General features: G+C 60.6%; 2 protein-coding genes across 2 annotated transcripts; both read left to right on the plus strand.

Moving 5' to 3' along the window:
* The first annotated feature begins 4,677 nt into the window (after positions 1–4,677).
* NFATC4 (nuclear factor of activated T cells 4) lies at positions 4,678–14,963 on the plus strand. The gene is made up of 10 exons (XM_065414446.1): positions 4,678–4,774; positions 6,848–7,778; positions 9,069–9,231; positions 10,797–10,996; positions 11,881–12,053; positions 12,771–12,911; positions 13,188–13,243; positions 13,654–13,780; positions 14,065–14,610; positions 14,896–14,963. Exons 1-10 carry the CDS (start codon positions 4,678–4,680, stop codon positions 14,961–14,963), a joined length of 2,502 nt encoding a protein of 833 aa, XP_065270518.1.
* Positions 14,964–17,340: 2,377 nt separating this feature from the next.
* RIPK3 (receptor interacting serine/threonine kinase 3) lies at positions 17,341–26,068 on the plus strand. Its single transcript, XM_065414862.1, has 13 exons — positions 17,341–17,400; positions 18,210–18,362; positions 18,995–19,325; positions 19,535–19,695; positions 19,908–19,957; positions 21,393–21,563; positions 21,851–21,933; positions 22,433–22,598; positions 23,311–23,402; positions 23,957–24,026; positions 24,619–24,710; positions 25,101–25,128; positions 25,754–26,068. Exons 2-13 carry the CDS (start codon positions 18,217–18,219, stop codon positions 25,861–25,863), a joined length of 1,500 nt encoding a protein of 499 aa, XP_065270934.1. The 5' UTR covers positions 17,341–17,400; positions 18,210–18,216; the 3' UTR covers positions 25,864–26,068.
* The last annotated feature ends 249 nt before the right edge of the window (positions 26,069–26,317 follow it).

Here is a 26,317-nt window from a genome sequence, read left to right on the forward strand (position 1 = left end):
TGCACCCCCGGCCCTGTCTCCAGCCAACCCCTGCCGCACCCCCCTGCGGCCCTGCCCGAAGCCAGCCAGCCCCAGACACCCCCCTGCCCGCACCAGTCCTGCACCCCCTGCCCTGCCTGTAGCCAGCCCCGCACCTCCTGCCCTGTCTCCAGCCAACCCCTGCTGCACCCCCCTGCCTGAAGCCAGCCAGTCCCGCACTCCTCTGTCTCCAGCCCTGCCAACCCATGCCGCACCCCCCTGCGGCCCTGCCTGAAGCCAGCCAGCCCACCCCACACACCCCTGTCTCCAGCCAGCCCCGCACCCCTTGCCCTGCCTGCAGCCAGACCCTACCTCCAGTCAGCCCCTGCCCTGCCTCCAGCCAGCCCCATGTCCAGTGGTGCCCTGCAGTTCCCAGGGCAGTAACCCTGCACACCTGCTTCAATGAGGGGGGCAGGGAGCAGCTGGGACCCACACATGTGCACACCCTAGGGTGACCAGACAGCAAGTGTGAAAAATCGTGACGGGGTGGGGGGGGGGTAATAGGATCCTATAGAAGAAAAAGACCCCAAAATAGGGACTGTCCCTATAAAATCGGGACATCTGGTCACCCTAGCACACCCGCAGGGAGTGGTGGGGACCCGCATATATGAAACGGAGCTCATTTCTAGTTCAGGCCCATCATTTTAAAAAAGAACTTTAGGTAGGGTTAACATACATCCGTATTTTCCCGGACATGTCAGGCTTTTTGGTTCTTAAATCGCCGTCCCGGAAAATACGGACGTATGGTAACCCTATTGGTACAAAAAATACATACTGTGGCACATTCCTTAAATCAGAACTTTTTATAGGGAACTGGTTGCTAAGAAATTAAAGGCTTTTTTTTACTGTTTTTTTTTTTTCGTCATCCCTGCCGGGGCTCCGCCGAAAATGTTCGAATTGGGCCCCGCACTTTCTAAAGCCGGCCCTGGTGGACCGTGCACAGTCTCTGACCACACACCTGTACCCCACTGACATGCAGCGGCCCTGGAGGGACACAGACTATCCCATGGCAGCCACAACTCCCGTTCCCAACCCCAGTATCACCCCTGCCCCTGTCATACAGCCACAGGGCTGCAGCCTGCACTGTGCCCTGCCGGGCACCGGTCTCCTGGGAGTGACCGCTTCACTGGGCCGGGGCCCCAGCAGGCCCCACAGGGGCAGCCCCATGCCCACCCCCCACCCCCCCCCGACTCTGAGACAGGGCTTTTAGCACCAGCCACCCCCGTCCTCTCCGGGGCTTCGCGCAGCTGATCCAGCCCAGACGAACCCCGGCTGGGATCCTTGTGGGCCCGGGACCCCTAGGGGGTATCGGCAGTGACGGCAGACATACTCCCTGCTTCGTGCGGCACGCCTTGCCGGTCCCCCACAGAGGCCAGGGTTGAGATAAAGGCTCCCGGGAGCCACGCAGACCCTGATGCCGTCTTGGCTGGGCCTAGCTCTGTCCCTCTCCCCTTAATGCCAGTGGTCCGGGTCTCCAAATGCCCCGGTCTTCACCCCTCCACACAACCCTCTGGTCTCCAGCTGGGAGCTTTGTCCTGGGGCAGCAGAGGGTGGGGGTGGGGAAGGGGCGGCTATATTGTATAATGGGCAGTAGGAGCAGCAGAGGGTGGGGGCGGGGAAGGGGTGGCTGTACTGTATAATGGGTAGTAGGGGGCAGCACAGGGAAGGGGTGGGGAAGGGGTGGCTATACTGTATAATGGGCACTAGGGGCAGCAGAGAGTGGGTGTGGGGAAGGGGAGGCTATACTGTATAATGGGTACTAGGGGCAGCAGAGGGTGGGGGTGGGGGAGGGCGGCTATACTGTATAATGGGCACTGGGGCAATACAGTGTGGGGGATGGGGAAGGGGCGGCTATACTGTATAATGGGCATTAGGGGCAGCAGAGGGTGGGGGTGGGCGGCTATTCTGTATAATGGGCACTGGGGCAGCAGAGGGTGGGGGTGGGGAACAGGCAGCTATATTGTATAATGGGCAGTAGGAGCAGCAGAGGGTGGGGGCGGGGAAGGGGTGGCTGTACTGTATAATGGGTAGTAGGGGGCAGCACAGGGAAGGGGTGGGGAAGGGGTGGCTATACTGTATAATGGGTACTAGGGGCAGCAGAGGGTGGGGGTGGGGGAGGGCGGCTATACTGTATAATGGGCACTGGGGCAATACAGTGTGGGGAATGGGGAAGGGGCGGCTATACTGTATAATGGACATTAGGGGCAGCAGAGGGTGGGGGTGGGGGTGGGCAGCTATTCTGTATAATGGGCACTAGGGGCAATACAGGGTGGGGAAGGGGCAGCTGTACTGTATAATGGGCACTAGGGGCAGCAGAGGGTGGGGGTGGGGGAGGGCGGCTATACTGTATAATGGGCACTGGGGCAATACAGGGTGGGGGATGGGGAAGGGGCGGCTGTACTGTATAATGGGCATTAGGGGCAGCAGGGGGTGGGGGTGGGGAAGGGGCGGCTATTCTGTATAATGGGCACTAGGGGCAGCAGAGGGTGGGGGTAGGGAAGGGGCGGCTATACTGTATAATGGGCACTGTGGAGGGGCAGGTAACTCCATGCAGTGTTGTGGTGGGGGGAGAGTTTGTCACTGCCCCCTGCTGGCCATGGGGGACGTACGTTGGTAGGTGACATTCTGAGGCTGAGATTTGTCCTTTCTGTTCCTTTCCCCTTTTCTTTCTTTCTCTAACACACCCCGGGGAGGCGGACGGACCGGTGCGGGGGGTGTCTCCGCAGTCTCGGGTCAGAGTCCAGCTCTCAGGGGCATGATTTCTATTGGAGAGCGGAGCCAGACCCACGTCAATGGGACACACAGACATGGGGGAAGGGCTGGGGGAGTGCGATCAGCTGGGGCGGGTGGTGGTAAAGGAACTGGGGGAGGGGAGGGTTCGGGGGGGGTTCAGGGAAATGGGGGGGACTTGGGGCCACTGGATTAGAGAGGGTTAGTCAGGGGAGAGAGGCTGGGGGGGGGGCTAGAGGGGAAGGGGGCCAGGAGGGGAGCCTGGGAGGGGAAGTGAAGGAGCTGGTGGGGGGCTGGAAAGTAGGGAGTTGGGGGGGAGGGGTCTGAAAGGAAATGGGGGGTTGAGGGGCCTGGACTAGAAGGGGTTGGTGAGATGGAGAGAGAGACTCAGGCGGGGGCTATAGGGGAGGGAGGCTGGGGGACAGAGCTGGTTGGGAAAGGGGGCATGGGTGGGGGCAGAGGGGGCAGAAGGGGAGAGAGGCTCAGGTCGGGCTCTGGAAGGAAATTGGGGGGGCTGGAGGTCTAGGGTTTGGCGAGACGGGGGGCGGCTGCAGAGTTGGGAGCAGAGAGGGGAGGGGAGGAGGGTGGGGATCTCTGGCCCAGCGCAGGGGGGTAGGGTGGGGTTCAAGGGCAGCACTGCCCCCCCCCCCCAAGCCGGGGGCGAGGCCTTTGATACCCCCAGGGGCCCCGACCGGACCAGACGCTGGGATATCGATTCCGGCTGGGTCCAGGCCCCGACGTTTGGCCCCGATCCCAGCTTCCCCCCCAGCTTGGCCTGGTTTCCATTAGTTTAATGAGAACAAGGGAGACCAGGGCTGCTCTGGATTTTCTTAACCACGTCACTTACTCGCTGGTCATGGAAAAGGGAACCTGGAAACATTAACCCCTTCAGGGGCTGCGAGTGAGGGGCACTGGCAGAGCTGGGCTAGCAGGGGGCTGTGGGTGAGGACTGAGGGGCACCAGTAGAGCTGGGTGGGGACCCTCCTAGAGCAGAGGTCCTTCCATATCACTGGCTATTTCCAGGTGCAAAGGGAGGGGGGCTGCAGCGAGCCCATTCCAGTTGCAATGGGGAAGCCAGTCCCAGTTTTCCAAGTAGCCCGCCCCGAGGTTTGCACAGGCTACGGGTGACATGGCCACCAGCCACAAGTCAGAGCAGAAACCAGGAGCGGATTTCTCTACTGAACAGGAATGGATTGCAGAGACGGGGCTGGGGCTGGGGCTGGATCAGAGATGGCGCCCCGTAGAGGGGAAAGGACCCATTCTCCACATCCTGAGCCAGCCAGTCACCAGCGCCCCCCAGAGGGGAAAGGCCCCATTCCCCACCCCCTTGAACCAGCCAGTCCCTGCGCTGGGGTCGGAACGGAGCCGGAGCCCCCTAGAGGGGAAATGTTTCCATCGCACTTGGCTTCTCCTTCCTTTTTCAAAATCAGACTCTGTCTCTTTAAATCTCCAGCTGGGGGAGACCCGACCCAATGCATTCTACCGGGGGAGGGCGGGGCTCCGCGGGCAGCCATCCAATCGGCACGGGGCGGGTTGTTCCATCCGGAGGGAGACGGGGAGGTGGGGTGGAGGGACGATAGGAATCGATCTATTATTTTTCCAGCTTTAGTAGGTTTGTGGGCGGGCCTTTAAACATGACAGGCTGAGGGGGCGGGGCTGGGACCAATCACAGAAGGGCGGGAGTGGGGGCGGGGCTTGGAGGGGGAATGTGGGCGGAGCTTGGGGAAAGTTTGGGACAACTTTTTTGTGGACGTTATAATAAAGGTCGAAAAATTGAGGCGAGGGAAGGAGGGAGAGGAGGAGAGGGAGGAAGATCTTGCCCCTCCCGGTGGAATAAGGGGGTGAAGGTTTATTGGGGTGCCCCCTAGAACCCCACATATATCCCATCCTATTGGGGGACGACCCCCCGCAGTCCATCCAGCCTCTCCCATGGGGGCGGCCAGCTGCGAAGACGAGGAACTGGAATTCAAGCTGATCTTTGGAGAAGAGGAGAAGGACCCCCCAGGAATGGGGGTATCGCTGGAAGGTGAGGGATGGTGGGGGTTGGGGGGGGGGGCTGCTCTTAAAGGGCCAGCGTGGGCTGGGAGGGAGATTTAAAGGGCCAGCGGGATTTCTGCTGTTCCCTGGCTGGAGGAGGATGGAAAGTTTTGCCCTATTAAGGATGAGGGGGAAGGGGGGGGGGATCGGTTTCCACACACGCACACACACCCCCTTCTGGTTTCTCACGTTATGGGAAGAGCAGCTCCCTGGTATGGATGCTGAGAGCCTGGCAAGTGGCATGGGATGGCCTCTCTGCCCGTCCCAGCCCCGGGGCCGTTATGCCAGGGCACTGCTATAGGGAAGCTCACAGCTCCAAAGTACCCCCCCGTTGGGGCACTGCTCTTGGGAAGCTCGCAGCACCAGAGTACTCCCCACGCTCCCTCCAGCTGGGGCACTGCTCTGGGGAAGCTCCCAGCCCAAGAGTATCCCCCACACCCCTTCCAGCTGGGGCACTGCTCTTGGGAAGCTCGCGGCACTCAGGGTACCCCCCATGCTCCCTCCAGCTGGGGCACTGCTCTGGAGAAGCTCCCAGACCCAGAGTACCCCCTCCATGCCCTCTCCAGCTGGGGCACTGCTCTGGGGAAGCTCCCAGGCCTGGAACAGCCCAGCCATGGGGGGTGGGAAGAGAATTCCCTCCGGGGGTCTGTCCATCAGGTCCCATGCTCTCCAACCCCCTCCTCCCATATACACACACACAGACCCCCCCCCCAGGCTGTGGGGAACATGGTGGTCTGTCTGTGTGTCGTCGTCCCCATCCGTCTGTCTGTCCGACACAGTTTTAACTAGCGCCTTCAGACTCGTACTCTTCCCCCCCTCCATTCCTGGCCCTGTGCCCCACGTTCCCATGGCGACCCAGGCCCTGCCAGCGGAGGCGAGTGCGCCTTTAATTGGGTTCATGTGTCTGCCCCTTCCCATCCCGGGCCAGGCTGCCCCACTCCACAGGGTGGGGGAGAGGCTCAGGCCCCAGAGCTGGTGCCCAGTTTATGAGGTTTCCAGACCCTGATCATTGGAGGGGGGGGGGGTCTGCAGCCCCCTGACCTCAGCCCCTCCCATCAGGGGGCAATGTGAGGAGTGGGAGAGGCTCCCAGCTACTCCAGTCCCAGCAGGGGGCGCTGTGGGGAGTGGGGCAGGAGGGCTGGCTTTGGGGGGAGCTCCTGGCTGCTCCAGCCCCAGCAGGGGGCGCTGTGGGGAGTGGGACAGGAGGGCTGGCTTTGGGGGGAGCTCCTGGCTGCTCCAGCCCCAGCAGGGGGTGCTGTGGGGAGTGGGACAGGAGGGTTGGCTTTGGGGGGAGCTCCTGGCTGCTCCAGCCCCAGCAGGGGGTGCTGTGGGGATTGGGATGTGGGGAGTTCCAGCGGCTCCAGCCCCAGCAGGGGGCGATGTGGGGTGCGGGGGGAGCTCCCGGGCAGCCCAGCCTCACAGCTATTGGGGTTCTAGTGTTGCTTGACACAAAGGGGGCTGACATCTCAGCACCAGAACCCCTCCCGCGGCCAAGGGCCCACCCGAGGAAAGGGGCAGAGACGGGGCCTTAAATGAGAAGCAGGTGTGTTTTGGAGCTGGAAGTTGGGTTGAGATCACGTTGCTTTGTGTCTCTCCAAATATTTGTGTTTTCGTGGGAAGGCAGCTTTCCTGCCGGTGGTTTTCAGCACAGACGTTTCTACCCGCAAGATTCCTGGCCCTCTCGTCCAGGCCCCATAGAAATGCCACAGCCCCAGGCAGGACAGGAACCTGGCGTCCTCCGGGATGCAGCCTCGTGCCCTTTGTGCTATGGCAAAACGGGGGAACAGGGGTCACTGCTGCTTGGCTAGGGCTTTGTGGTGTGATAAACTGTGTTGCTGCTGCCCCCTACTGGAGAGACAGACAGACAGACAGACCACAACATACTACTGCTGGTTTGTGAGGGTGTTAGAGAGAGATAACAATCTACTACTGCTGTGTGGGTGTCCCTGCGGCCCCCTGGTGGAGAGGATGAGCCCTGCTGTGTGTGTCTGCTGCCCCCTGGTGGATAGGAGGAGCCCTTCCGCCATCCGTGCTCCATCTCTTCTCCTCTCTCCCCCCACAGACCTCGATGCTGAAGACCTCCCTCCATGTTGCACCCTGGCCCTGGATGACCCACCGGCCTATGCCTCCCCGCTAGGCATCCCCTGCCCGCCCCGCCTGGGCGGGGGCCCCCGGGCTGGCATGCACTCCCCCCCGCCCCGCCCAGCACGGGATGACACCTTTGAGAGCCAGCCGGCGCGGTGGGTGCGCCTGGGGGCTGACGCCCGCGTCCTGGAGTGCCCCAGCATCCAGATCACCACCATCTCACCTGGTGCCGACTGGGATTGCTCTCCACGCGACTACCTGCCCCTGGAAGCCTACGGCGGCTACCGGGAGGCCCCTCTGGCCTCCGGCTTCTTCACCCCCAGTCCCGCCAGCAGTGGCAGTGCCTCCCCCTGGAGCTTCTTCTCGGACGATGATGGGGCGGGCGGTGATGACGTGGAGCGGGAGCTGAACGAAGCTGCCGCCCGCTTCGCCCTCAGCTCCCCCTGCGGCTCACCCAAGCCCTGGGCCGGGCTGGAGGAGCCCTGGGGGCTGTACCCTGCTGGGCGGGGGGCCGAGGACGGCTGGGTGGCCCTGGCACCCCGCCCGACCTCACCCTGCGGCAAGCGGCGCTACTCCAGCTCGGAGACCCACTCCTCGGCCTCGCCCTGCCTCTCCCGCCGTGGCAGCCTGGGCGAGGAGGGAGGCGGGGAGGGGGCTGATGGGGTGGGCGGGGAGGGGCCGCCCTACGAGGCTGCTGGGCAGCACCCCCCAGCTGAGAGCATCCCGCAGAAGGCCCGCAAGACCTCCACCGAGCAGACGGTGGCACTGACGCGGAAGGAGGAGGGGTGCTGCAATGGTGACGACGGGGGGTTTGGGGCAGCCCGCAAGGAAGGGATGGACTATCTGGCCGTGCCCTCCCCGCTGGGCTGGTCCAAGGCCAGGATCGGGGGCCACAGCCCCATCTTCAGGTACCAGCTACTAATGGACCCCTGCCCCCAGCAGTGGGGCCAGCACCCCCTAGAGGGGAAAGGCCCCATTTCCCACCCCCACCCCCCATGCCAGCCAGTCCCTGCCCTGGAGCTGGATCAGAACTGGCACCCCCTAGAGGGGAAAGGCCCCATCCCCCACTCCCCTGCGCCAGCCACTCCCCACCCCAGGGCAGGATCACAGCCAGCACCCCCTAGAGGGGAAAGGCCCCATCCCCCACTCCCCTGCGCCAGCCACTCCCCACCCCAGGGCAGGATCACAGCCAGCGCCCCCTAGAGGGGAAAGGCCCCGTGCCCCATTCCCCACCCTCCCTGCGCCAGCCAGTCCGATTTTACCAGCTGCTCCCCGGGCTGCAGCCGCGGCTGGCAGTGGTTCCATTGTATAATAACAAGCTGTCAAGCTGGCCCTGCGGCGGACGGGCCCGTGTCTCCTGTTACAGATCCCAGACCCCTGCTCAGCACGCACGGTGGCAGCTGCCGTAAACACGGCTCCTGGCGGCACCGCACCTTCCCTCTTAAGGTAAACCCCAGGATGCTGCAGCCTGGGCTGTGTAGGGAGCGCCCCCTAGGGAGGCCCTGTGGCACAGCACCCCCTAGCACTGTGTGTGTGTGTGTGGGGGGGAAGAGCGCCCGCTACTGAGCCCCCAGCCCCATTCCCTGCAGCACAATGTCCCCTGCTGAGCCACCCTAGACCTACCCCCTCCCCCTACAACACAGCCTGCCCCCAGCGCTGCAGCGGGGCCAGCACTGACAGTGAGGGGAAGATGCCCCCTACTGAGCCCCCAATCCTATTCTTTGCAGCACAATGTCCCCTGCCCCCCCAGCAACACGGCACCCCGTAGCGCTGCATTGGGGCTAGCATTGACAGTGAGGGGAGAGCACCCCCTTACTGAGCCCCTGCAGCACTGGGGCCAGCACTTATGGGGCAGGGGGAGCCCCAAACCCTATTCCCTGCAGCATGGCACTCCCTAGTGCTGCACTGGGGCATTGGGGCCAGCACTAACTGCAGGAGAAGAGTGCTTGCTACTGAGCCCTAGCCCTATGGTGTGGCGCCCCCTAGTGCTGTATGGGGGTGAGCACTGATTGTGGGAAGAGCGCGCCCCCTATTGAGCCCCCAGTCCTATTCCCTGCAGCATGGCGCCCCCAGTGCCAGCACTGATGGCCAGGGCAGAGCATCCCCTGCCGACCCCCCACCACACCCACTTCCTGCAGCACGGCGCCTCCTAGAGGCCAAGGTGCCATCCGGGACACCTGTCTTCTTCTCTGCCCTAGGTCGTCCGCTCTGCCTCCCTTAGACTGGCCCTTGCCCAGCCAGTATGAACAATACGAGCTGAAGATTGAAGTCCAGCCCCGGACACACCACCGGGCCCATTACGAGACCGAGGGCAGCCGGGGGGCCGTGAAGGCCGCCCCGGGGGGTCACCCCGTGGTGAAGGTACCTGAGCTGCCTTGGAGGCATCCCTGGATTTGCCCCCGGTTAGCCCCATCTCCAGGCGTCCCCAGTGCCCCCCTGGCTGGGGGGAGACAGGGGTTGGATCCCCCAACCTGTGACCACAAGTTTCTCAGGAATATGGATGGGGGCGCGGGTGGTTACGGAGCATCGGGTGACACGGCAGGTGGGTCCCAGAGATGGGGGGAGCAGGATGGGGGCAAAAGAGACAGGAGGGGTGGGGACAGCGGCTTCCTCGGCCTTCCTTTGCTATCCCCCTTCTCCACTCACTCTGTCGCCTTCGCCTTTTCGTTTGCTTCTGCTCCACTCCTGGCTCTGCTCCGGCTGGGTCCCACCGGGCCAGCCTGCTTGGGGCTCTGTGTGACACTGGATCTGCAGGGGGAGGGCTGGAGGGGGTCACATCCCCCTCTCATTGCATGGCCCCCCCTTCCTTGTGCCGGCTGGAGCTGCGGGGGGGGGGGGGAGTGCACATGCCCTTTCCCACGCTCCAGACCAGGGACAAGCCGCGCATGCGTGTGTGTGTACACAGACACACACTTACACACAGAAGGGCTCAGCCCTTCCAGCAGGGGGCAGCAGGAACACACACACACACACAAACAGGCTTCATTTGTGAAAGGCAGAGTATGCAAAAGAGAAACAGAGAGAGTGGGGGAGGATGGAGGGGTTGAGGGGATGGGGCATGTGGGGGAGGGGCTCGGGGTGGAAGGGAGGGGTTGTTAGAGGAGGAGCTCTGGGGATTGAAGGAGTTGGAGGGGAGTGGTTTTGTGGGGGGCTTCAGGGGTGGGGGTCTGGAGGAGGAAGGGTGCTAAGAGGAGTGGAGCGAGTGTTGGGGGGCTGGAGGGGAGGGAGACCCCCATTATTCTGGAACCCCACCCCAGTCAGCACCTCTCATCTCAGACTCAGGGTGGAGGCTGCCCCATCACCGCCCCCCCCCCCGAACATTCCATTTCACCCAGGTCGGGGGGGGGGGGGAAGGATTTTTTCCCCTTGTTTCTGTTCCAACCCAAATCGAGTGCAGCTGTGCATCCCGCCCGCTGATTGGAAACAGCTGGGCCCGCCCTGGGGGAGACCACCAAACCGCTGGCGTCGCCCCACCCTGGCTGGGCTGGCGTCCAGACTCCGAGGGCTGCGGGGGGGACGAGGCACGCGATGGGGCTCTGAGAGAACCCAAGCTCCCTCAGGGGTGGGAAACTGAGTCATGGGGTGGGAGGAGCCTTTGCCTGGCATCTAGTCCAGTCATGGTCCTAGCCAGGAAAGCCAAATCCATTTCTGGTCTGGGTTCCCCCACCCCCTTTCTCTATTCCCTATGGAGGGGGCACCTGGGTGTGTGTTCCCCGGCCCTCTTTCCCCATTCCCTGGGGGACTAATCCAGTCCAGGTTTCCCCAGCCCCCTCCCTATTCCACATGGGAAATCCAGGCCAGGATTTTCATCTCACCCTCCCATTCTCCTTGGGAAATCCTGGCTGGTGGATCACGGGCTGAGCAGATCTGGGCCCTGATTCCTGACTGTCCTCCCCCTTCTTCCCCTACCCCCCCCCCCCCGTAAGCTCCTGGGCTACGACGAGAAACCGCTGACCCTGCAGATGTTCATTGGCACGGCCGACGAGCGCAACCTGCGGCCTCATGCCTTCTACCAGGTGCACCGCATCACCGGCAAGATGGTGGCCACTGCCAGCTATGAGACCATCATTAACAGCACCAAGGTGCTGGAGATGTCTCTGCTGCCCGAGAACAACATGGCGGCCAAGTGAGTTCCCATCCCAGGGCAGCACCATCCAGAGTCCAATCCAGCGGGAGCAGGAATCCATTTACAGGTTTTCTCCCCATCCTGGGGCAGCGCCACCCAGAGCCCGTTCCCAGGGCTGCAGGGATACACTTCCAGGTTTTCTCCCCATCCCAGGGCAGCGCCAACCAGAGTTCATTCCACGGGGAGCAGAGATCCGCTTCTGAATTTTTTCCCCATCCCAGGGCAATGCCACCCTGCGTCCGTTCCAGGGGGTGCAGGGATCCGTTTCTAGACACCATCCAGAATCCATGCCAATTGCAAAGGAATCCAATTCTGGTCTCCCCCACCCCATCCCACGAAGATTGGACCAAGAGTCCATTGCAGGGACACAGGGGATCTGGTTCTGGGTCTTCTCCCCATTCCCAGGGGAGGCGGCATCCCAAAGTCTAATCCAGGGGACACAGAGACCCAGGCCCAGGTCTTCTTGTTCTCCAGGGAGTGGGAGGTGCCTCTAGGGTACAAAGAAATCCTTCTTCCGATCTCCACAGGGGCTGCACAACAGAACCCATTCCAATGGGCACAGAGATCCACTTCCAGGCCTTTCCCTTCCCCAAAGGCTGTAGCCCAGAGTCCAGTCCTGGGAGGCAAGGGGTGGGGTGGGGGAATCCAGAAGCTGCACCCCAGAGTACAACCCAGGGGGCTCTGGAACCCAGCTCTGGGTTTTCTCCCCCTCCTGGTGGACCTGCACCCCACAGTCCAATCCAAACAACACAGGGATCCGGTTCTGGGCTTTCCAGGCCCAGGGGTAGGGAATGAGGTGGTACCAGGGTCCCAATTCCAGGGTATGTCCTGCCCCCCACACTCCAGGGGCCCCCCTAACCCTGCCCCCCTCCCCCCTTCCCCAGCATTGACTGTGCGGGGATCCTGAAGCTACGGAACTCGGACATTGAGCTGCGGAAGGGCGAGACCGACATCGGGCGCAAGAACACCCGGGTCCGGCTGGTGTTCAGGGTCCACGTCCCCCAGGGCAATGGGAAAGTCGTCTCCATCCAAGCCGCCTCCGTGCCCATCGAGTGCTGTGAGTGCCCAGTCACCAGGGGGTGCTGTGGGCTAGCCCATGTCTATGGGGTGGGCGCCACCTACAGGCCCCACTGGGGGCCATGGAGAGTCAGCCCAGGGCTATGGGATGGGCGCCACCTACAGGCCCCACTGGGGGCCGTGGAGGGTCAGCCCAGGGCTATGGGGTGGGCACCACCTACAGGCCCCACTGGGGGCCGTGGAGGGTCAGCCCAGGGCTATGGGGTGGGCGCCACCTACAGGCCCCACTGGGGCCGTGGTGAGTCAGCCCAGGGCTATGGGGTGGGCACCACCTACAGGCCCCACTGGGGGCCATGGTGGGTCAGCCCAGGGCTATGGGGTGGGGGCTACCTACAGACCCCCTGGGGGCCGTGGTGGGTCAGCCCAGGTCTATGGGGTTGGGGCCACCTACAGGCCCCACTGGGGGCCATGGTGGGTCAGTCCAGGGCTATGGGGTGGGGGCCACCTACAGGCCCCCTGGGGGCCGTGGTGAGTCAGGCCAGGGCTATGGGGTGGGCGCCACCTACAGGCCCCACTGGGGGCCATGGTGGGTCAGCCCAGGGCTATGGGGTTGGTGTCACCTGTGGGCCCCGCTGGGGGGCGCAGTGGGTCTAACTAGGACTATGTGGTCTATGCCCACTACAGGCCCCACCAGAGGTCACAGGGTGGGGGTGTCTGTCCGTGGGTCCGAGCGCTCACCGTTCTCTCCTGCCCCCAGCCCAGCGCTCGGCACAGGAGCTCCCCCAGGTGGAGAGGTGCAGCCTCAGCGCAGGGTCGGGGCGCGGGGGCGAGGAGATGGTGCTGTCTGGCGCCAACTTCCTGCCTGACTCCAAGGTCGTCTTCATTGAAAGGGGTCCCGGTAAGTGTGAGCCCCACCCCCGCCATCTCCTCCCTGCCCCCTACATTGGGGAGCCCCCTGGGACCCACAATCCCTCCCCCCACCCCACTGGGACCCTCCCACTCCCATCTTTTCCACCATCCCTTCTGTGCCCCCTTGTGCCCTGGAGACCCTTGGCCCTACAATGCTCCTGCTCCCTGCACTTGGAGAGATCCCCCCAGGACCCTCCCTGCCCCCTCCCTTCCCCCTTGCTCCGCCCCTCCATGGCATGTCAGCCAATAACCTTTCTCCTTTCAGATGGGAAGCTCCAATGGGAGGAGGAGGCCTGTATCAACCGGCTCAAGAGCAATGAGGTGAGAAAATCCCGGAGTGGATCAATCCTGGGGGAGCGGGGTGGGGGACAGGGGAAGTCCCAGAGTGGATCAATCCTGGGAAGCAGGGTGGGGGACGGGGGAAGTCCTGGAGTGGATCCACTGTGGGGGAGCAGGATGGGGGACAGGGGAAGTCCCGGAGCGGATCAATCCTGGGGGAGCGGGGTGGGGGACGGGGGAAGTCCCAGAGCGGATTGACCATGGGGCAGCGGAGTAGGGAATGGGGGAAGTCCCGGAGTGGATCAACCCTGGAGGAGTGGGGTGGGGGTGTTGTAAATCCTGGAGTAGATCCACCCTGGATCTGGATTCCTGGAACAGATTGCAAATTCCAGCCCCACCCAGGATGGGGGAATTTTGCTGCCCCCTCTCACCCGAATTCCCTACCCCCCCAGACCACGCTGACCCTCACAGTCCCAGAATACAGCAACCCACAGGTGGCCCGGCCTGTCCAGGTCTATTTCTACGTCTCCAACGGGCGGCGGAAACGGAGCCCAACGCAGGCCTTTAAATACCTGCCCGGTGAGTTGGGGGGAGGGGGAAAGGGAAGGAGTCGTGTAAGTGGGGAGAGGGGAACGAGATGGGGGGAGGAGGAAGGAGAAGAGGTTGGGGGGGTGATTCCCACGTGACCTGATGGGGGGAGGGGACAAAGGTGGCAAATAGACAAGGAGGGGGAGGGGAGAGCGCAAGAAGAGGGAATGGGAGACACAGTGCTGTCTCCCAGGGGGCGCTGTTGGATGGGAAGGATTTGGGGCAGTTCCCTTCCCCTCCCCCAGTCTCTGACTCTCTCCCCCCTCTCCCCACAGTGATCTTCAAGGAGGAGCCACCCCCCTCCTCCCCACTCCGTGGCTTCCCCCCCGGCCCCTCCTCCCCAGTGCCCCCTTGCAGTCCCCCTTACCCTCCTGAGGGCCCCGGGGACATGGACATTTCCCCCAGTCGCCCCCACTTCCCCTGCTACCCTGATGACTCCCCCTACAGGGCTGGCTACTCCCCCTCCCCCGCGGCCTTCGGGAGCCCCTCCCCATACCCCGACGGGCCCCCACTGCTCCCTTTGACACCCCCTTATCACCGCTGCCTGGCCACCGAGCCCTCCCACCGCTACCCCCACACAGAGCAGTATGGGGGGGCTGGGCTGACGGTGCCCCCCCACTTCCATCCGCTGGGCTACCGGCCCCCCCACTTCCAGGCCCCTGCCCAGCTCACCCCACCACCACTGTCAGAGGGAGCCGGGCCCCCCAACTGGGGGGATCCGGAGTCGGGGGAGACTGAGGAGGTGGAGAAACCCAGAGGCAGCGGATACCGGGTGGCTTTCCGTGACAGCCTGCCTGTCCAGGGGATCACGCTGGAGGAAGGTAACGGGACTTTTCCCTTCTAGGGGGCGCCGGCTCCCACCCGGCTCTAGGGCAGGGGACTGGCTTGATCATAGGGTGTAGAATGGGATGCAGGGTCTTTCCCCTGTAGGGGGCACTGGCCCCGATCCCACCCCAGGGCAGGGGACAGCCTGGCTCAGGGGGTAGGGAATGGGACATGGGGCCTTTCCCCTCTAGGGGCGCTGGCTCTGATCCAGCCCCAGGGCGTGGGTCTGTCTAGCTCAGGGGGTTCCCCTCACTCTGTTTTCCCCTCTCTTTTTCTCCTAGTGACCGAGATCATCGGCCGGGACCTGAGTGACTTCCCGGAGCCACTCTGTGAAGGCAGGGGGAGCTGAGACCCTGGCCGCTCCCGGGTCCTTCCTGGCCTATCCAAGCTCTGTCCATCTCATTTCTGTTCATCCGTCTGTCCAAGCTCTCAGTCTGTCAATCACAGTTCCATCTGTCTGTCCAGCTCTCTGTGTGTCCGTCCAAGCTCTCTGTCCATCGATCACAGCTCCATCCATTCATCCATCCTAGCCCTGTCCATCTGTCCTAGCTCTCTGTCTGCCCGTCCTAGTTCTCCATCCATCTGTCCATCTCTCTTTCTTTCTACATCAGGGAAGGATGACTCTGAAGTCCCCATCCCCACCCCCTTGTCTCCTCCCCCAAGCGCCCCTACCATCTGGGCTTCACAGCATATGCCAGCTGCGGGGTGAGGGGGGCCCCCAGACTATATCACCCCCATTCTCCGCCTCCCTCCTGGAGCCATTTTCCTATGGGGCAAAAATACCCAACCAGGGGGAGGGGGATATTCCTATCCCCTCTGTATGATCCCACCCCCATCAACTCAGCAATGGGGGAGGGGGGCAGATATGGCTAATGGTGTGGAAGAGGGGGGAGTTCAAGCCATCAGATTTTGCAGGGTATAGGAAACATCTCCCCCCCCCCCCCGGGGTAAAATAATTCTCCAATAGAGTGGGGGAGGAGGTGCCACCCCATGGTGTCACATGGAAGCCCCTTCCCTAGATCTCCCCCCAATGGGGACAAGAAGGAGTTAATGACTACAATGGTATTGTTGTGGGGCTCCGGGAGAGGGGTGTCCGTGATTATATCCAGTTCTATATCGTTTATTTTTTCCCTGACTTCTCCTTTTCTTTGAATCCTGGTTTGTTTTGTAATAAAATGAATTGATTAAAAAAAGAACAGCTAAATACAATAAAAGTGTGTCTGATTCGGGGGGGAGTGAAGGCGCAGGGTGGGCAAGTGGGGGAGGAAAAGAATGGGAAGGGGAAAGGGAAGTCAGAGGGGTGGAAAGTGCAGTGGAGAGGGGAGGGGACAGAACTGCCCCTAGTGCCCATTATACAGTATAGCCGCCCCTTCCCCAACCCCCACCCTCTGCTGCCCCCTAGTGCCCATTATACAGTATAGCCGCCCCTTCCCCACTCCCACCCTCTGCTGCCCCCTAGTGCCCATTATACAGTATAGCCGCCCCTTCCCCACCCCCACCCTCTGCTGCCCCCTAGTGCCCATTATACAGTACAGCCGCCCCTTCCCCACCCCCACCCTCTGCTGCCCCCTAGTGCCCATTATACAGTATAGCCGCCCCTTCCCCACCCCTCACCCTCTGCTGCCCCCTAGTGCCCATTATACAGTACAGCCGCCCCTTCCCCACCCCCACCCTCTGCTGCCCCCTAGTGCCCATTATACAGTATAGCCGCCCCTTCCCCACCCCTCACCCTCTGCTGCCCCCTAGTGCCCATTATACAGTATAGCCGCCCCTTCCCCACTCCCACCCTCTGCTGCCCCCTAGTGCCCATTATACAGTATAGCTGCCCCTTCCCCACCCCACCCTCTGCTGCCCCCAGTGCCCATTATACAGTACAGCCGCCCCTTCCCCACCCCCACCCTCTGCTGCCCCCTAGTGCCCATTATACAGTATAGCCGCCCCTTCCCCACCCCTCACCCTCTGCTGCCCCCTAGTGCCCATTATACAGTACAGCCGCCCCTTCCCCACCCCCACCCTCTGCTGCCCCCTAGTGCCCATTATACAGTACAGCCGCCCCTTCCCCGCCCCCACCCTCTGCTGCCCCTAGTGCCCATTATACAGTATAGCCGCCCCTTCCCCACCCTCACCCTCTGCTGCCCCCAGTGCCCGTTATATAGTATAGCCGCCCCTTCCCCGCCCCCACCCTCTGCTGCCCCTAGTGGCCATTATAGGAACAGCAGTCACGGGAGAATCACGGCCGGCCGGTTTGGGGTTGGGTGCGGTGGGTTTACAGGCCCCGCCCTTGCTCCGGAGGCGGGGCGGGGCGATACAGGAGCAGGGAGCGCAGGATGGGGGAAGTAATTTACCACCGACACACAACGCGTGTGGAAGGGTGACCGGGACTCGGGGTCTGAGCAGGGCTAGTGGCTGATCTGTCTGGGTGGGGGACTCATGTGTGAGCCTAGACTGGAGACAGAGTCGGGGCGGGGGAAGGGAGAATATCTATTGATTGATCAAATTCGTCTCTCTGCGCCCATGCACTGCACATCTACCTGCCTGCCTGCCTACCTACCTACCTTCCCCCCTCCCCAATCTCTCCTGCGCGTTTCTCTCCCGCCCCTGTTCTGCCAGCCCAGCCCAGCCGCGGGGGAGGGGACGGGCTGTGGGAAGTCCCGGGGCGGGGAGTCGGCCAAGGGGCACCGTGGGACACCAAAGGGGGAAGTGACGAGCTCGTAGGCGAAGAGAAACGAGCCGCGGTGGAGCCGGAAGTCAGAGCGTGGAGCGGTGCTGGGGGCTGCAAGTCTGAGGTCAGGTGCACGAGTCCCGGCGTCCTGGCACCCAGTAATAAAGGGATGGGAGCCTTCCAGTGAATGGGTACCAGGGGCTGCGGGTCGGGAGTGAGGGGCACCGGCAGAGCTCGGAGGGAGCCCAGGGCTGGGTACCGGGGGCTGCGGGTCGGGAGTGAGGGGCACCGGCAGTGCTCGGAGGGAGCCCAGGGCTGGGTACCCGGGGCTGCGGGTCGGGAGTGAGGGGCACCGGCAGTGCTCGGAGGGAGCCCAGGGCTGGGTACCGGGGGCTGCGGGTCGGGAGTGAGGGGCACCGGCAGTGCTCGGAGGGAGCCCAGGGCTGGGTACCGGGGGCTGCGGGTCGGGAGTGAGGGGCACCGGCAGTGCTCGGAGGGAGCCCAGGGCTGGGTACCGGGGGCTGCGGGTCGGGAGTGAGGGGCACCGGCAGAGCTCGGAGGGAGCCCAGGGCTGGGTACCGGGGGCTGCGGGTCGGGAGTGAGGGGCACCGGCAGTGCTCGGAGGGAGCCCAGGGCTGGGTACCGGGGGCTGCGGGTCGGGAGTGAGGGGCACCGGCAGAGCTCGGAGGGAGCCCAGGGCTGGGTACCGGGGGCTGCGGGTCGGGAGTGAGGGGCACCGGCAGTGCTCGGAGGGAGCCCAGGGCTGGGTACCGGGGGCTGCGGGTCGGGAGTGAGGGGCACCGGCAGTGCTCGGAGGGAGCCCAGGGCTGGGTACCGGGGGCTGCGGGTCGGGAGTGAGGGGCACCGGCAGAGCTCGGAGGGAGCCCGGGGCTGCGGGTCGGGAGTGAGGGGCACTCTCTCACTCTGTCCCAGTGCAGGGATGGCCGAGTGGGTGGAGTTCCGGGAGCGGATCCCCCGGGAGTGCCTGGAGGAGATGCAGTTCATCGCCTCCGGTGGGTTCGGCACCATCTATCTGGCTCAGCACCGTGACTGGCGCATCCCCATCGCTGTGAAGAAACTGAGCCGGTAAGAGGGGTGGGTGTGTCTCTCGCTCTCTCTCTCTTTCCAGCCTTTTTTTCTTCACACTCTTTCTCTTTTTTCTCTTCCTTCCTCCGCTTCTTTTTACTTTTCCCCGTCCCCCTCTCCCTTTCCTTTTCCCTTCTCTCCTGTTCCTTTCACCATGTTTCTTTGTCCATCTCTCCTTCACCCTTCTCCTTTTCTTTTTGTCCATTCCTCTCTTATATTTGTCCATCCCTCCATTTTCTCTTTCTAGTCTTCCATCCCTCTATTTGCTGCTTCTCTGCATTTCCTCCTTCCCTTTCCTTTCTCCTTCCTTCCATTCCTTCTTTCTATCCTTCCATACCTCCATTTTCCTCTTCCCTGCATCCATCTATTTTTGCCTTCCCTGCATGGCCCCATTTTCTCTTCCTATCCTTCCATCTCTATTTTCTCCCTCTCTCCACTATCTCTGTCCTTCCATACCTCCATTTCCTCCTGCCCTCTGTAGTCTCTATCCCTCCACTCTCCCATTCCCTCCTCCCATCTCTCCATTCTCCTGCCTTTTCTTTCTCCTTCGTTCTTTCTTTTCACCTCCTCCCTCCTTCCTCCACTCTCAACTTTCCCCATCCTTCGTTCATCTCTCCACCCCCTGCCTGCAGAGACACCTGCAGTCGTGAAGAGCTCCTGGCGGAAGCCCGGGCCATGGACAAAGCTCGCTTTATCTACATCCTGCGGCTCTTCGGCCTCTATGAGGAGGAAGAGGAGGGCTGGGACTCTGGCCCCCGGCTGGGCATTGTCATGGAGTACATGGAGAATGGCAGCCTGGCCGGCTTGCTGGAGAGAGTCCGGCCAGTCCCCTGGCCAATGCGCTTCCGCCTCCTCCACCAGGTGGCGCTGGGCATGAATTACCTGCATGGGCTTCACCCACCGTTACTGCACCTGGACCTCAAACCCAGCAACGTCCTGCTGAATTTGGAGCTGCATGTCCGGGTGAGAAAGCCCCTCCCCTCCTAGTCAGCCAAGCCTGGGTCAGAGCTGGCACCCCCTACAGGGGAAAGGCCCCGTGTCCCTTTTCCCACCCCACTGATCCAGCCACTCCCCTGCCCTAGGGCTGCATTGCAGCCAGTGCCCCCTAGAGGAGAAAGGCCATGTGTCCCATTCCCTGCCCCCCAGCTATGCTTTTCTCTCTTCCCCACCAGCTGGCAGACTTTGGGCTATCGAAATTCAAGCGAGTGACGACCAAGCAGGGAGCAGACAGCTCCGGGGATAAGGATGACTATGGGGGTACCCTGGAGTACATGCCCCCCGAATCCCTCGTAGACATCAACTACAAGCCAACGCCAGCCACAGACATATACAGGTAAAGGAACCCCAATGTCCCAGTGAGGCACTAGGGGGCGCTGTGCTGCAGGGAGCAGGGCAGGAGGTTCAGTAGGGGGCACTCTCCCCTTTCAGTCAGTCCTGACCACAATGGCCCATAGCGACATTAGTTGGCGCTGTGCTTCAGGGAGCTGTGTAGGAGGTCCTCTCCCATCCCATGATCCCAACCTGCCTCCTCTTTTGCCTCTGCAGTTATGCCATCCTCACCTGGTCCGTGTTAAGCGGTGAACAGCCTTACCCAAGTGAGTCCTATTCTTGTCTTTTAACTATGCCTCTCTTTTGAACCAAGCTTGTCCTGTGATTCAGGGGCTACTCAGGGTTTCCTGGGAATAGAAACAAAACAAACACCACCTCTGAGCTGAAGGGAAATCCCTTCTATCCCAGCAGTATAGGATTTATGGCTCATACAGGCGCAGTTTTCAATCTGTCCACTAGAGGTCAGTGAGCTGTGATAGCCATAAACCCTGTGTCGTTATAAGCCATAAACCCTGTATTGCTGGGATAAAAAAAGAGAAGTGTGAAAAAGGAAGGGTAGTTGGCGAGAGACATAGCTGGATGGAAGGATAGTTGATTAGAGAGGAAGGGAAGGGGGGAGAGTATGGGGTGGATAGATAGGACTGAAGTTGGATGGGTAGGTGGATAATAGGGTTAGTGGGAAAACGATATTTTCCATCCAAGAATTTCAAAAGAAATTCTCATTAAAGTGGGGGTTCTATCCCCAGCTCTGGGAGAGGAGTGGAGCCTAATGGAGCAAGGGGGGATGGGACCCAGGAGTCCTGGGTTCTATCCATAGCTAAGTTACGCAGCCTGGGGCAAATGACTTTAGCCGTCTGTTGCCTCAGTTTCCCCAGCCTGAAACAGGATTTCATTGGTCTCTCTTGACTGTTAAGTCTTTGCGGCAGGGACTACCTCTTACAGGCTCCTTATAAAAAGTGGGGGAAGAGGCCCAATTACGCCCATTTGAAAAATCTCTGCCCACCTCTGGGAGTTCAAATCCCAGAGGCTCTGAGGGGGCGTGGCTAGGGGTCTCAGCGGCGAGACACTTTACGAAACATGGCTGGGAGCTCAATGACATTTAGGCACCTGAAATCAAATGCGATTCAGGGTAATTCTCTTAAGCTCATGGTAAATTCCAGACGACCTCCCCCACTCCTGACCCCTGTAGTAAATAATCATTAGGGCTACGTTTTTGTCACGGATATTTTTAGTAAAAGTCAGGGACAGGTCATGGGAAATAAACAAAAATTCACGGCAGCCCATGACCTGTCCCTGACTTTCACTAAAAATATCCCTGACAAAAAGGGTCGGTGGGTTCACACCCACAGCTGCTGGGGCTCCCGGCCCCCCCCGATGTGGTGCATGGGAGCGTCGGTGTCCCTGCTCCTGGGGTTGAGCTGCTGCAGGGTCCCCTCTCCCCGGGCAGCTGGTAGCTGCAGTTCCACCAGCCCCCCACCGCGGCGGGGCAGCTGCGGGGTCTCCCCACCAGGCTGGGGCCTGGGAGCTGCGAGAGAGGGGCTGGCTGGGATCTCCAGCCCCAGGGCAAAAAATTTTACGGAGGTCAATGCAAGTCTCAGATTCCGTGACATTATTGTAGCCTTAATAATCATGTCTCTGACTCCCCACAGGGGGGCAATGTTTATGTATGACCCTTATGTTCCCCATGTCTTCTTGGTCCAGATCTCCCCCCAAAATGCATGAGCTCCCTGCTCCGAATGCACATCCCCCGGGGTCAGAGACCCGACATGGAGGAGCTGGAGGAGGTCACAGGAGTGGAGGGCCTGGAGGACATGAAAGAGTTAATGAAGAGGTGTTGGCACAATGACAGCTGGGAAAGACCCACTTTTAAAGGTAAAGTCCATTCCTGTGCGGTCAGTGCTGACGGGGGCGCTGTGTTGCAGGGAGTGGGTCAGGGGCTCAGTAGGGGGCGCTTTCCCCTGGTGGTCAGTGCTGACGGGGGCGCTGTGTTGCAGGGAGTGGGTCAGGGGCTCAGTGGGGGGTACCAGGCTGCACAGAGTGGGTCAGCAGCTCTATAGGGGGCGCTGTCCCCTGGCAGTCTGTGCTGGCCCCAATGCCCCAGCACTAGGTGGCTCCGTACTGCAGTGGAATCCCTCACCCCTCCTGTCTTTCTCCTGCAGACTGCAGCAACAAGACAGAGAAGATTTTTTCCTGCCACAAGTCCCGGATCGTGCCGGCTGTGCGTCAGGTGCAGGATGTGCTGGTAAGACACAGCCGGCTGTGGTTCTGATTCCATCCTCTGCATCACCACAGCTGGCCACTAGATGGCAGCACCATTCTAGCAGAATATGACATCCAGGGCTGAAATAGCCCCAATTCCAGGGGCCGAGAATAAATCTCCCATCTCCCAACACAGGATTTAAGCAGTTCAATCCCTGCTATTCTCACCAGCTGCCACAAGGGGGTGGTGCTGCACCAGAAGAGAAATCAGACTATCTCACTATCTACATACACATCTGTCTGTCTGTCTAATCTATCTATCCCCCATACACCCCATCATCCATCCATCCATCTATCTATGTATCTCCAGGCACATCTATCCATCCATCTACATAGATAGATAGATAGATAGATGGGTGTGTAAGGGGATAAATAGACAGATAGATGGGTGTGTATGTGGATAGATAGATATCCCCATACACACCTATCTATCTATCTATCTATCTATCTATCCAGACCTGACCCCCAAATTGTCACCCCAGATGATGATGGCCAGTTCTCCCAGCGATGAGTCCAGACCATCAGTAAGCGTCCCTACACCTGCTGCGGCTGAGAGCTCCCATCTCCGCACCTTTCCTCCATCTTCCCTCGGGGTCTCAGAGCAATTCCAGACACTTCGCTATGAGGAACATCCATCCAGAGAAAACGGTGAGTGGGGTTCCCATCCCCCTGCCAAGCCATCTGCATCAGGCACCAGCTGGTGAAATTCTGGGTATCGAGGGAGTCTACGCTGGTGTCATGACAGGAAATCCCACCTCCAAGATAAAAGGGCAGGAATTCCCGCCTCCAGCAGGTCCATAGATGGACTTCCACGTCGGCTATGACTGTGAGAAGTCCCATCTCTGATGTAACAGAGCAGGAAGTCCCACCTCAAGCGTGGCAACCCCAGAAGTCCTGTCTCTGATGTGGCATGAGGCGACATAGGAAGTCCCGCCCAAAAAGGTGGCTGTGGGGGAAGATTTGCCTCCAGTGTGGCAAGACAGGAGTGCTGCTTCCAGTGTCACAGGACAGGAAGATCCAGCCAAAATGGTGGCATTAGGGGAAGTCCTGCCTCCCGACTTACTGGGCAGGAAGTTCTGTTTCCAGTGTAGCAGGATAGGCTAAATGGTGACAAAGGAGGAAGTCCCGCCTCCAGAGTGACATGACAGAAAATCCTGCCTCCAGTGTAGCAGGACAGGAAATGTCAATACAGGAAGTCCTGCCTCCAGAGTGGTGAGACTTCCTGAGCTGGCTGTTGTGGCTAATTTCCCTGCCTGAGGGGTTCTGGGATGTTCAGAGAAAGGGGGTAGAAGGGGAGAGGGGCACACAGGCTCCCCGTAAGCTGGCAGTGACCCAGTGGGGGTGTCTTTATGTCCCTCAGAAGCTGTGCTCCAGAGAAACATGAGGCAGACGGAGCATCAGCAAGGACCTGGTACCCCTCAGCCCTGCAGTGTCAGCATGGGTCCCAGGCAGGTAAATGTCTGCCATCGCTCCCTCCCTGGGGTGGGCTCAGCATTTGCCTGCTAAGCGGGGTCACATCTGGGTTGGGGCTTGGGTGGGAGACCCAGGGGGCAGCAAGGGGTGCACGTGTTCTCCTTTCGCAGTCAGTGCTGGCATCAGCGCCCAAATATGGCGTCGGGGCGTAGTGCCGCAGGGAGCCGGGTGGGGGCACCACCCCTTGCAGTCAGTGCTAGCCCTAATGCCCAGGGTTGGCTACACATCAACACTGGGTGAGCAATCCCCAGGCAGTACTGCTTTGTGGCTGTTATGCAGCCTGTGCGCTCCACCCCAGAGGGGCCGCATCTCGGAGCCAGGTGAGGGGTTCCCATAGAACCAGCCCCTGTTCCCCTCGCTACAGGGGCCCCGTCTCTGCACTGGGCGAGGGATTCCCATATGAACAGCTCCCATGCCCCACCCCAGAAGGGCCGCATCTCAGTGCCGGACAAAGGGTCCCTGTAAATTATATCTGTAGGAATCTAGTGATACGGAGCATCCAGGATCCATGTGATTCTCTCTTCTCTTTCAAGGGAGCAGAAGGACCCAATAATGGAGAATTTGGCTCCCCCAAGACAATCCCATCACAGTTGAGACACCCAGGTACCATGGGGCAGATCCAGGGGGAGGGGAGGCCGGGCTGGAGGACTGAGGGGGCATTCCAGGAGGAGGGGGTCAGACCCTAGATGGGATGTTATCCCCCCCCCCCATTGTGGTACCCTTTTTCACCACAAGGTGGCAGCTTTTCACTACCATTAATACAGGATGAGGGACAGAGACCAATACTAAGAAACTTCCCTTTAAGAGCCACTTGAAGGAAAAGTGTGGATGACATTTGGCATCAGGCAGTGAGAAACTTCACCCTTAAAGGGGAAGGTCCACAGTGCAGAATGGGTCCCTGTGTTTGACATTGAGAAACTCCCCTTTAAGAGAAAGTGAAAGGAAAAGTGTTCATGAAGACCAAAGTCTGGCAGTGAAGAACTCTGCTCTTAAAGGGAAAGTGTCCATGAGGAATCAACTCCAGCAGAGAGAAATTCCGCCCTTAAAGAGAAAGCGTTCACAAGGGCAGTGAACAAGTGGGAGTGTATCAGGGATGGCTAAGAGGATGCAGCTTGGTGGGAATAGAGTCTGGCAGTGAAAAATCCCAACCTCAAAGGGGAAGTGCTCATGAACCCTAATTTTTCTTTCCCACCAGACAATCAGCCGAGGCCCTTCTTCCCCAGCCAGTCCCAACCACACCTCCCCACCCAGGGGCCGGATAAACCCATGTTCCCATTCTGGCAACCGGTGAGGGGGTGCCCCCACCCTGGGAAGGGGGAGGGGTTGGGTATGCAGGGAAATAGGGAGAAGAGGGGGATGGGGATATAGGGGCTCGTGGGATCAGGATGGGGGGCTGTGGGGGTGGAGCTGGAGGGGGTGCTGGAAGGGAGTGAGGGAGGGGTCGGGAGGCGGATCTACAGGTGGGGAAAGCAGGGGAGGGGGATGTAAGAGGATGGTGGGGGGGAGGGAGCTATGGGCATATGAAAGGGAGGAGGAGGGGTATAAGGGATGGGAACTGTGGAATGGAGAGGATGGATCATGGGGATAATGGCACAGAGGGAAGGGGTCTCTAAAGAGCAGGGTCTCCATTCCCGTCCCAGCTGATTAACCCATTCCCCTCCCCCATCTATCTTTCAGTCTCCGCAACCTGTCCATGGGTTCTCAGGTGAGCCCCCCCGCACTCTGGACAGCTGCAACGTACCTGGCTGGCCTCTAGGTGGTGCCTGCTCACTCATAAATGAGCACTAAGATTCCGGGGGGCCCAGATATTTGGGGTAGGGGTAGGGGTCTCTTCTGTTTGCCCCCAGAACAATTCTGTGGTTTTAAGCGTCTGAGAGAGAAAAAGAGAGAATACATCCATCCATGCTTCCCCATACAAACACATTGATCTATCTCATCTGTCTATCCATCCATCCTTCCTTCCCCATACACGCCCATCCATCCATCTCGTCTGTCTGTCTGTCCATCCATCCATCCGTCCGTCCCTATACACACCCACCCACCCATCCACCCGTCCGTCCCCATACACACCCACCCGTCCATCCCCATACACATCCACCCATCCAGCCGTCCGTCCCCATACACCCATCCATCCATCTCATCTCTTGGTCCATACATCCATCCGTCCCCATACACACCCATCCGTCCATCTCATCTGTCTATCTATCCCCATGTGCATCCGTTGTCTCTACATATCCATCCCCATACACCCACCTCTTCTCTCTCCACACAAATGCTTGCTTGCTTGCTTGCTTTCCCTTCACTGTACTGTGTCTCCCTGTCGCCTGCAGGTAGCAGCATAAATATCACTGGTTCTTGCTCGGCAATACAGATTGGCCACAACAACAGCATGAAAGTGACCAAGGTGCGAGTAGAGAAGAAGAAGAAGAAGAAGAAATAATGGCTCCTTCACCTCTGATCTCTAGATGTGTGTGTGGAGCACCCCAGCCCTCCCTGCCCCCAGCAGAGAACCCCCCCTACTCTGGTACGCACCACTTCCCTGTGCGGGGGCACTATGAACCTCAGCCCCCCACCGTCCTCTCCCCATTCCCAGCTCCCCACTCTCCCCCGGCGGTGCTGGCATCTCTGCTCACGGAGGACTTTTGTAGCTGCAGCATTAAAGCCACAGTGAGACTAAAACGAGCCTGGCTTTGGGACGAGTAGTCTGGTTTCTCAGAGTCGTGAGTGGAGGAAAGAAAGCAGCTGGCTGCTGGATGATGCCAGCCCAGCAGCCTCTGTAGGAGTTCAGAGTCAAGGCAGCCCCAACAGCAACCCCCGCCGAGGTGCCCGCCTGCTCTGGGGTGCCCCCCTGCTCTGGGGCGCCCCCTAGGTGCCAGCTTGGGGTCCTATCTCTC

This window comes from Emys orbicularis, chromosome 12 (genome assembly GCF_028017835.1).
Source record: "Emys orbicularis isolate rEmyOrb1 chromosome 12, rEmyOrb1.hap1, whole genome shotgun sequence".
In the NCBI taxonomy this organism is placed as follows: Eukaryota; Metazoa; Chordata; order Testudines; family Emydidae; genus Emys; species Emys orbicularis.